Genomic DNA, 10,844 nt, shown 5'->3' with positions numbered 1-10,844 from the left:
CTTGTAATCAGAATAGAAACATATATCGTTTGGTTGAATTCATACTCTTTCAGTGATTTTGGATGGTGATTTTGAACTCCATGACTATCGATGATGCGATCAATGATTCAAAGAATGACAGTGAATCTTTATTTCTATCACAAGTGTGTAACATCCAAAAGACAAATGAAGCTGAATGATGGTCAATCAAGAACTACTAAGTACTATCCATCTGGTACACACTGATTACCAATTCTTAGATGGAAATGTGTTATCATATAGATTATCGACAAGGATTCTTGTAAGAATTGAAGTACTGCTGTTTATCTATTGCAGTTGCCGCCAAAATTTCGTTCTGTACATATAATTGGATAAACGAATAATATAATGTAATTCTATTGGTTTCCTCAGAGCATTCGTTTTCTCCATTTACAGTCCATTATTACTTTATCAATGTTTGATCTTACAATTCTCACATATATCTTGATTGCTCTTGTTGCATTCGGCATTACTATCCTTCTATGGCTCTTGTATATGGGAGTGTTTAGGTAGGTTACTAAGTGGATTCATTACACACAGAAAGATTGTCATCGACGTAAGAGAGGTTCCCGAAATGACAGTCCTGTAATGTGTGGTGGTTGAATGTAAGAATAGCAACTTCAACTATACGGGATCTATGAAGGATACAGCGAAGGGTGCAGCACATATGGAGAAGAGAGCTAGGGAATTGCTTCCTGGTATAACGATCTTTCCCAGAATGGGTGGTTTCTATTACACAACACCTAGCGCTGTTAAGAATCCAGGTATTGTTCATGAATACATTTGATGCTAAGAAGATAATGAGTGGAGTTGTTTCTTCATTCTTGATGACGTTCCTGAGATGTTAGAAGTAGCAAAACAACTTCCTGTATCTACTGAGTACTCGGTACTCACGATTCCAAAATCCAGAGTAATGTATGGGTCATTCCCATACCGTAACAGTCTTTCGTACATGCTTGGTCCAATGAAAATGTAAGATCGTTTTGATTAATTCAAACTTAGCTATCCTGCAATTACTGCTATGATGAACAGTAATGACATCAAGCCTGTGGGATGTGCAGAAATCTATCATTACAATCCCGAACCTATCGAGTATATGATGTATCTGGATCACAAGGAAGTATTTGACACATTACAAACTACTAAGTTTGTAAAAGCCAATTTATTGTAATCCATTGTGTTTGTTTCCTGGAAATGACAATGCTTGGGGCCATTCATTCTCTTCTATGAACTGTCCCAGTCATTGAAAGGCTTATCGACAACTAATCAATACTATGAATGTTATTGCTTGTGTCCAATTCCGTCAAGATTATCTTTTCCCCGTTTTATTCGGCTTCTTTCATGTCGAGAAATCTCTCAAAGAAAAGCAGATTAGAATCTAGGAATGGAGTCAAAGTCTGATCAGAGTATGTTACTTTCACCTTAATTCTTCAATACTGATTTTCTTTGTAGTTAACGAAGATCTCACTGCAGAGTTGAAACGTATTCAAATGGAGCGAGAAAAAGCTGTAACTCGTCTGAATGAAATTAACCCACGAAGAAGTAAGTGTTTTGTTGAAGATGGAATGTCTAGAAAGGGACCACGAGCAAATGAAACGAGTAAATGAAGAAAGGAGTATGGACGAAGAAAAGTGCGGTTTACAAGCAGAAGTAATACTTAGTGATTCAAAAAAGCGTGTGGTGTCATCTGCTGTATCTGTTGCAGATCGTCGTGGTTCTGTTTGGACTAATAGTGTTCGTTTATCATGTAGAGAAGTGGAGGTGCTTTCCAGGAGATCCAGATCACTGAAACGACCAAAGAAGAGAGGTATGGATTGGAATTGATGTTTATTGATAGAAAGGCTGCAATTCAATCGATTTCTAGCAAGATGGGTGATACTGCCCAAACTCGTAATAAACGAATGTTTGGTAACCTTCTTGGTCATCTGAATCAGGCACGTACAATTCTAACTAAAGACCATTCTCTTTTTGAACGTCAAGTGATTTCCATTCTTGTAGTTGATTTGTAGCGTAAGTTGGAGCAAGAAGCATTGGAACGAGAGCGTCAAGAGAGTGAGTTGATTCGTCAAACCCAGATTCAAGTGAAGAAGGAAGAGAAAGAGAAAGAGTTGGCACGTTTGAACGAATTGCAATTAGAAGAACGCATTTTGCGTTTGCGTAAGGCCTTGATGAATCGATCCAATAGTTATCAGATGCTGGGTCGATTTGGACACACAGAAGCAGAGCCTGTGATCTATTGGAGAGCAGCCAATGGGAATGAGGCGAGTGACGGATATGTAGAGAGGAGTCGAAAGGAAATGGAACAACGATTGGAGGAGGAACGTACTCGGATTGAGAATGAGATTCGTGGCTTGAAGGAGCAGTATCAGACTCAAGTGGAAATGAGAGAGAAGATGGAGAAAGCTGTGGAGAAGCCTGTAGAGAAGGTTGTGGAGAAGGTCGTAGAGAAGGTCGTAGAGAAGGCTGTTGAAGAAAACAATAGTATTCTTGACATGGGTAACAGTGAAGGAGAAGAGGAAATGAAGAAGATGGAGGAGGAAGAGAAACCTACTCATGCTGAGATGATGAATGATGAAGGGAAAATGGAGGAACAGAAGAATGAGATGAAACAAGAACAGACTTCTTTGATGCAAACAGAACCAAAGTCAAACAAAACTGATGAAGAGAATGTGATGTCTGTGGAAGAGAAGCCAGAACTGGAGACTGGAATGCAAGAAGAGAACCCAGTAGTGTCAGAAGAAACGAAGGATGTGGAACAGATCAAACCTGAAGACAAACCAGAAGAAGACAAGCTAGAAGAAAAACCGGAAGAGAAGAACCCTGCAGAAGACAAACCTGTTGAAGACAAGCCAGATGAAGACAAGCCTGAAGATAATCCTACAGAAGACAAGCCAACAGAACAAGAAACTCCAGATATGACAAATCTTGATGCTGTAAAGGCTACTCCTCGGAAGTCGACACGAACAAAGACTCCAACAACTCCTCGAAAGAGTACACGTACACCGAAACCAAGAACAAGGGCAGTGAGTCCACGTCGTTCAGCACGATCAAAGAAGTAATTTGTATAGTTTCCCTTTTTGATTTCAACAAACATTGTCAGTGTATAAGCAAACGATCAGATTTCTCTTTCTACTGGTGAATCTACAATCAATCCTATACAATCACACTTCTCTTAAGAGCATTCAAATACTCCTTCAGACTCACAGTACTGCCACATAACCACATGGCATAGGCTTGAAAAGGAAGTTTCCGTAAACATCGACCACTCAATCCATCACTTTCATATACACACTCTCGGAACAGGGAAAAAACTTCGTCCGATCCTTCACTTGCCATCACAGTCTCATAATCAAATCTTGGTATAGAATCTTGAATGATTGCTGTACGCATCAGCTCCTATGTTTCATACACAAAAGATAATCTACTTCGAGGCAATCACGCAAGATAAGAAAACGAGCTCTCATTCCTGGATTTCCAATAAATCGTTTGATATCTGCTCTGTCAATAAAAGCATCGTCAATAGATCCAGAAAGATTACTCGTAGTCAGAATCATCACATCTGCATTGTTTCTCAACTTATCAATCTATTCTTCATGACAACAAGTTTGTACATACTTGGGTCAATAACGCATTTACAACACGCATTCCATCCGATGGTTCGGATCCAGAAAGAGAGGCCTTTCTGGAAGCTGAGAGTGATTCAACCTCATCTACAAATCACAACAAAACAATAGAGAGACCAATGAGGATGAAAAGCAAAGTATCTGCATTCGCAAGAAGATCATGAATATAATCAAAGAGTTTCATTACAAGCTTTCCACTCTCACTGAACCATTTACTGAATAAACTGTGACTATTAATCTCGATAAGAGCAATGTGATGATATTGACTATAGTATCGAATCGATAGTTTTTGAGCTAAGGCTTTGCATAGTGATGTTTTACCTGTTCCTGGAGGACCATGCAGAAGAAGAACACGATTAAGCGAAATGATTGTTGGGTTAACATTGTGTTTAGAGAAGAAGAATGCAGCTGTTGCGTAGTTCAATAGATCTGCTTTGATTTCCTCTTCAAACACCAGACTATGAGTAATGAATCATATTCAGGATATACTGTTCCCACAGATTATGAAACTCTGTACATGGGAGCATCCATTCATGATACGCAGTTACATCACTGGCACCTTCCAGAGTTTCTGCTGCTGATCCTTCTGCACTGAGTGTGTAAAGATGAATATGGAGATCTGCTTGCCAAAATGGAACCGACAAAATGGATGAAGGGATATCACAGATCAAGATTGACTCCACATGTTGCATCAAGTACACATTTCCAGAAAAATCGACATTACCATTACAGAAATTGATGCAATTTGTTTCCAAAAAGTACCTCAATGAAGACTGTAATTGTTCCAGACTCTCGGAGGACTTGCTGTCAATCTGAACCTCAACTACCCAAATAAATAACAACAAGAACAGCATACCGTTCACAACAATTGGTTGTTTCTCTCCTTCCTCGTTCATTAGGACCAATTCAACTCACCTGAAGCGATGTTCCACTTCAATGCAAGAGTTGGATTTGGAGGCAAAGTTCTTGATGATGATTGGATAATGAAACAGTAAGGGATTCCCGCGATTTCCCCTCTTGTTTTCCATTTCTCGGTGATTTGTACTGAAACAATGGAGAAAATTTATGATTTGGAGTGTAAAATCGATTAAAACAAATTTATGTATAGGGAAAGAGAAGTTCCTTGATGGAGTGAAACACCTGGAAGAGATTATCAGCGGAGAGCAATTTGCTGAACTGCATGTTCTAGATATGTTTTGTTGTGAATAATAGTATGATTCACTTATAGACTGTGAGATTGGTGTCGATGGAGCGAAATATCTTAAGAATGTGATGACTTCAAAGCCTATGACATTTTTGCAGGAACTCAATCTGAGTGGTAGATCAAAGTGGTTGTTTCTGATCAACAGGAAACGCACTAACAGATGAGGGATTCAAAGCGATCATTGATGTTATTCTTGCTGGTGCTTTACCCAATCTGATTTACATCAATGTAGATGGTATCTAATTGAATAAATATAACAATCAGATAACAAATTAACGGTCGAATCGGTTGCCTATCTAAAAGCGGCCTTCGAGAGTAAGAAGTGTGAAAAACTACAGGCAGTCTCTCTGAATTGTATTCTATTAATTGATGAATGAATTACAGTAAATGAATTAGGAGAAAAAGGAGCCATTGCGCTTTCCGAGGTCATGTCACTTTCCCCCATTCCTTGGTTGAAATTGAACCTTAATGGTACAGTTGCGATCGTTTGGATAATATGCAGAGAATCATATAGGCGATACAGGTTTTAATGCTTTGATGGATGTCGTCGAGAACCGAGAAGCGAGTTTGAATGAATTATCATTATCACGTAGCATTATATCACTTATTTTTATTCATAGAATGTGATTTATCTCCTGCTAGTATTAATCGTGTTGGAAGGATTCTTGGTGATGGAAAGCTCCCAAATCTTATTGCATTGGATATGTCATGTTAGATTATTCATATCGATTGATCATAGACAATTATTCTGATGATATGCTTTCAGGCCTCCTTGAAGGACTTGGAAAGGGTCACTGCAGAGTTCTTCGTCGATTAGTGATTAGTGGAATGTGCTTAGAAGCCGATGGGTGCAATCACTTACGCGGGATCTTGAAAACGAAGTCACTTCCTGCACTCCAAGAACTCTTGATTGCAGGTGAGCTTCATACTGGAGGTTGAGTGATAGAGAATAATATTACAGCGAAAGGAGTTCTAGCGGTGTTATTAGCATTACGAGAGATATCATGTCCAGTTCGTCTCTTAGATTTATCTTGTTTGATATGATTTTTGAGATAATTCAAAGGGAACAATTTGACAGATGATGGTGCTAAGTATATTATTAATTTCTTGAATGGAAAATCGAAGACAGATCTGGCTATTATCCTTTTGAATCGTTAGGTTCACGCTGAGGTATGAGGAATAGAAAACGATATTGCTTATTGTATTGCGGATTTACAAAGTGCTCTGAATCGAAGACACATTCAGAGTCCAAAATTAAGGGAACAGTGGATGTCATTTGTTTGTTTATCATGTCTTCACAAGGAGGGTCATCACTAGGACGTGTATACACCCGACATTGGTGAATGAAACATAGAATGTTTGTGGAATATGCTTTCAGCAATTATCGAATTATGGACCCTCTCAAGTAATCTGTCTGAAATGTGGTCACATCTTCTGCTACCAATGTATTATGAAGAGTCTTGATGTTGGATTGGAGAATGGATATCAGATATAGAAAACCAAGTATTGCCCCATTTGTTATGCTCCTGCAAAGAAATCAGATGTTCGGAAATTATTTTGCGACTCAATGGTAATCCGGGATGATAGTCGAATTCATGATCTTGAAATCAAACTGCAGCGAGAAAGAAGCCTTCGAGAGACTGTTTCAGCTGTGATATGTAATAATATCTAGGCTGAGGAGCGAATCTTACAACAAGAAGCCGAGCTCCGAGAATTACGACAACAATTAGGTCAACAAAATGGAGATGTGGTAGAAGCAAGTACTAATCCGGTCACTCCAGAATCGAGTCAAACACAACCTGAAGATGTGAGTTCTATTAGTAGTAATCATTTGATCTCTGTTGCTTGTGGGAACTCTGCCTTCCTCACTCCTGATTCTGTGGATGCGTATAATAATCCATCTTCCTGTCATTCCTTCTATTTTGCTCAATCAGCTGATAAGTCTGTACCCTTATTATCGCGTCTGAGTTCCATCGATGCGTCTAGTGGAACAGTTGTTTCTTCATTCACGATTCCTGATCAAGCAATTACTGGTATTAAATGCTCCACACTAAATTCATCACTACTCATCTCTTGTGGGAATACTCAGCATCTCTACGATACTCGTTCCAACTCAATTGTGTATTCATTCTCCTACAGTGAACCTATTCTATCAGCAACTACTTCATGCTCCCCTTTTCTCATGTTGCCATTCGCTTTGGTTTTTATTCGTAGTTATTCTGCTTGTTCAACGTCTCTAGTAGAACTCGATATTCGTTCCTTTTTGTCATTTTCCCAGGTTATACGGTCTCCAGGACGCATCCAATCTCTGTTCTCTCCTCAACCTCACAATGTACTATACACAACACAACATGGCTCTTCCAGTGATACTTTCCGGAATCAAGTCTTGAATTATGCTGATGTGTCTGATTCATGGACACGTACTGGAAAATGGTCCCAATCAACTAAGAATGATACTTGGTGGGGTCCAGCCACAGTGATTCAGGAGGACGAAGATATTTTGTTTGGGATTTCGGGATGTGAAGGAGTTGATTTGATTTCTGGTACAAATCAGAATATGATGTGGAACTGTCGAATTTGAATTGGATGATGATCAATAGATGAAAAAAAGAAGCAGGTGTCGATTCCCGCTACAATGCCTATTCATCCTTCTCTCCTTCGATTGAATTGGAATCAGTTGCTCGTGAGTGTAGTTAGTGATGGATGCATTCACTTGGTTCAAGTTAATGAGATGGCAACTAATGACATTACAATAGATATCTCAGATTCAATTAATGATCAGGTCATTCTACCAATTCAATCTCCTATTCATCTCCTAGCAACAAAGACAGGAATACAAGTATATAAGATTACTGTAACATTCCATGTTAGTTAAAGACTTTCATAGTGAAACAAACAAATCAGTCATACTTCTCACTCATTATTAGTACAATCAATGTTGTCCATCCAGTAAAAGGATGAACTCCTGTTCCTTTCCCATCTATCGAACTATAATTTTCCCAGAAGAAGCCAGTCGCTTTGTACTATGCTCAAATCCAGTCCTCCTCTCCTACTTGTCGAATCACATTAGATATCAGATTCTCTCTCAACCTCTTATACACCTCACTACATCGATCTGAAAATGGTCCTTCTACTGAATACTTCTGTTTAAGTGCTTGTAATACAAGATAGTTGATATTAAGCCAGACTTTTCCTCTCCAATAATCCTCTTCCTGTCCAAATAACATATCTCGTTTTGATAATGATCGTAATCCATATTTTGACCATAACTACGTATCAATTCATTCTCTCTTTCATTACTTGTTCAGGGTCTTCGATTGCATCCAAAATCTTCTCGATTCGTGGATCTGATGACTCCAGCAATTGCAAAGCGAATGGTAACAACCCAACATAACCCACATGAGTCTCAAATCCAATAACTTGTTGCTCACCTGAGCGAATCATTCCTAAGTCTCCAAAGAACCCAACAGAAGCATCCCAATACTCATTCAGCAGATGATTCTGAAGCTCTTCTGCTTGGTTTCGTAACTGTTGCAGACTCTCTGACTCAGGATCAACTAATTCTTGTAACTCTGCTAATGTCTTCAATGAATAGACAAGCCAGGCCAACAAATCCACATGTCCTTCCATATTTGAGAGGATTGAATGACGAGGAAAGTCATCAAAACCTGATGCAAGACAATGCTTGTCGTTGCGCCCATACCAATGATAACTATGACGAAGACTACTGGATTGTGTCTTCATGATGTAATGAATCCACTGCTGAAGACGAGGCAATGATTCAACAAGGAAGGTACCAATAGCAGTTTGTGTTGTATCCATGGCTTGAGACTCTCCATTCATTTCAACAACATAGGATTCAGACATTTTCAACTGTTTTGCCAGCTTACGGATAGGAAGAAGCAATGTCGGTGGATTTGCAATCATTGGATCTTGCGCCACGAAAGCGTCTGGAACTTGGGCTCTTGCCTCACTGCCCAGAATCTGTTCACGCTCAATGTATCCCTACAAGTCATTCTCTCATTCCAATAACTACACTCTCTTCCATCCGATTCAACCAGCTCCGCAGAATCTGAAGTGTGAGTGTGGTATTCCATTCACTCACTACCAATTGATGGAACCCCTCATCCCATACAAATCCCCGCGGGAAATAGGATCTTCCAGGGATAGCAGTGAAGAGTGTTCCATAACGTCCAGGTACTCGTTGTCCATCTGATCCAATTTGAACGGTCTCTCCAGCGAAAAAGCTGATACTTCCAACAAGATTGCTGATGGCAGCTTGTGCAGCCTGTTGCTGACGAATGGAGAAGGACGAGAGATCGAAAATACGATTAAACCTCTGTTGGAAGGATTCACTACTGACAGCAGAACGGATCTGGAGTGATTCCGGAGTAGCAGAAGATAGAGCGGAAGTATGAGTGAGACGGAGTGAGTGAGAAAGAGACGAAGTAAACGAACTCCAGAAACCAGAGGCCTGAATTGGACTCTCCTTCACTAAATAGAGACGAAGAGAAAAGGGAAGCTGAAATACACGTTGTACAGCGACAAAGGTAGCATCAGCTGCGATAGTATTAGGAAGTAGAGGTTGAAGAGGTCGATCCAACTGTTGCTTGGTAACAATGGGGAGATCATCTGATGGATGGTTCATCCGATATATATTTAATTTTGTTCTCCATGATGTCATCCATGTTTGGAGAGTTTCTGAAAAGAGATTCTTTACTATACTTCCATTCACTCCCATAATGAAACTCCTACTTAGCATCACGCCAAGGCTCTGAGGCACGTTTGGAGGCATACCAGAATGAATTCTTGAGCCGAGTATCGTCATTAATAATACCTGTATTGATATGAAGTGCAGAAAAGGGATGATTGAGATTTGTCGGGGATTGATTGAGTGCATCCTCGCGTAAAATGAATCTTCCATACCCATAATCATCTGAATAGAATGGAATGTCGATAGGACCCTTATATCCCTATGAATCAACAAGAAATGTAGCAACACACCATACTCTTTTCTTTTCCTGACAACACTGGAAGCGATAACGTTCCGTTTCTCCCATTCACGGACAAATAAACAACAATAGAGACATTTCGAGGAACCCTTTCCTCACGAATGGCAGTTCCATTCACCTGAAGAACCCAGTCATCACCCTCTTTTAAATAGACCATATCCAGCTTTAAATGGTTATGAACATCTCTTAAACTTTGCTTTCCATACGTATCCTCTTCAAATTCTGTCCATCCCCACCTCTTAATATCATCCTGGTGCTTACATTCATGACGAATACTATCTAGGCGAGAGCCTTCAAACCACATAATTCCTGTCTATTCATTATAATTACTGCAAATAAGCACAAGATGTGAGGCTTCATGAGCAGTTCGTGTTCCGAAATATAAATTGGGTCGAAGGATAGGTGATGATAAAACAACAACGAATATGAGTAAAAAAGGGAAGATCCTAGTCATGCAAAGCATTTATGTGGAAATGAAAAGGAAACTTTCTCGTGTATCTTTATGGCCATAGAAACAATAACTAGTACTTCTGTGCTTGTGGACGTAGATCCTAGTGAAGATCTTTTCGCAAACTCTTTTGGTGGTTCCATTTGAATACCAACCCTTTAATACTCCCATTTCCATACAAACTATCCACCTTTAGTAAATAGTATAGGAACACAGTTATGGGGACGATTCACTATAATCTAGGAGGGAATGATTGCCGATGGAATTCTACCCCCTGGATTGGGACTCCTTTACTCGATGGTTATTATTGGAGAACAAAAGACTAATTCATGGAATGATTGGATAAAATATATAATGAGGCGAAAATCACGGGAATTTTAAAATGATCACCAATACAAGGAAATGCCGTGGATAATCCCCTGATGTTCATCAATATTTCTTTTGTAGTCATTTGATAATGAAAGTGTCTATTGTACTCATTCTTGCTCTAATTTCTGTTGTTATGGCTGAGAACTTCCGTCCTATTTCGAAGGTTCTTA

General features: G+C 39.4%; 5 protein-coding genes across 5 annotated transcripts; 3 read left to right on the top strand and 2 right to left on the bottom strand.

Moving 5' to 3' along the window:
- Positions 1 to 931: 931 nt before the first annotated feature.
- JH06_4087 (hypothetical protein) lies at positions 932 to 1,189 on the top strand (the record flags this gene model as incomplete). The annotated part of the gene is made up of 2 exons (XM_014670239.1): positions 932 to 990; positions 1,021 to 1,189. 2 exons carry the CDS (start codon positions 932 to 934, stop codon positions 1,187 to 1,189), a joined length of 228 nt encoding a protein of 75 aa, XP_014525725.1.
- Positions 1,190 to 1,402: 213 nt separating this feature from the next.
- JH06_4086 (hypothetical protein) lies at positions 1,403 to 3,077 on the top strand (the record flags this gene model as incomplete). The annotated part of the gene is given in 6 exon segments (XM_014670238.1): positions 1,403 to 1,424; positions 1,471 to 1,560; positions 1,592 to 1,737; positions 1,770 to 1,825; positions 1,856 to 2,012; positions 2,028 to 3,077. 6 exon segments carry the CDS (start codon positions 1,403 to 1,405, stop codon positions 3,075 to 3,077), a joined length of 1,521 nt encoding a protein of 506 aa, XP_014525724.1.
- Positions 3,078 to 3,171: 94 nt separating this feature from the next.
- Positions 3,172 to 4,333, bottom strand: JH06_4085 (hypothetical protein; the record flags this gene model as incomplete). The annotated part of the gene is made up of 5 exons (XM_014670237.1): positions 3,172 to 3,414; positions 3,444 to 3,602; positions 3,634 to 3,728; positions 3,759 to 4,099; positions 4,131 to 4,333. 5 exons carry the CDS (start codon positions 4,331 to 4,333, stop codon positions 3,172 to 3,174), a joined length of 1,041 nt encoding a protein of 346 aa, XP_014525723.1.
- Positions 4,334 to 5,601: 1,268 nt separating this feature from the next.
- JH06_4084 (E3 ubiquitin-protein ligase r) lies at positions 5,602 to 7,426 on the top strand (the record flags this gene model as incomplete). The annotated part of the gene is made up of 7 exons (XM_014670236.1): positions 5,602 to 5,761; positions 5,792 to 5,878; positions 5,909 to 5,998; positions 6,029 to 6,123; positions 6,200 to 6,310; positions 6,341 to 6,496; positions 6,518 to 7,426. 7 exons carry the CDS (start codon positions 5,602 to 5,604, stop codon positions 7,424 to 7,426), a joined length of 1,608 nt encoding a protein of 535 aa, XP_014525722.1.
- A 319-nt stretch (positions 7,427 to 7,745) lies between these two features.
- JH06_4083 (mannosyl-oligosaccharide glucosidase) lies at positions 7,746 to 10,161 on the bottom strand (the record flags this gene model as incomplete). Its single annotated transcript, XM_014670235.1, has 6 exons — positions 7,746 to 7,868; positions 7,899 to 8,114; positions 8,146 to 8,850; positions 8,882 to 9,569; positions 9,601 to 9,818; positions 9,850 to 10,161. The coding sequence occupies 6 exons, from the start codon at positions 10,159 to 10,161 to the stop codon at positions 7,746 to 7,748; spliced, it is 2,262 nt and encodes a 753-aa protein (XP_014525721.1).
- Between the last annotated feature and the right edge of the window lie 683 nt (positions 10,162 to 10,844).

Source organism: Blastocystis sp. subtype 4 (genome assembly GCF_000743755.1).
Source record: "Blastocystis sp. subtype 4 strain WR1 chromosome Unknown seqid_0305, whole genome shotgun sequence".
NCBI classification, from domain to species: domain Eukaryota; class Bigyra; order Opalinata; family Blastocystidae; genus Blastocystis; species Blastocystis sp. subtype 4.
This window is presented reverse-complemented; position numbering and strand designations above follow the sequence as displayed.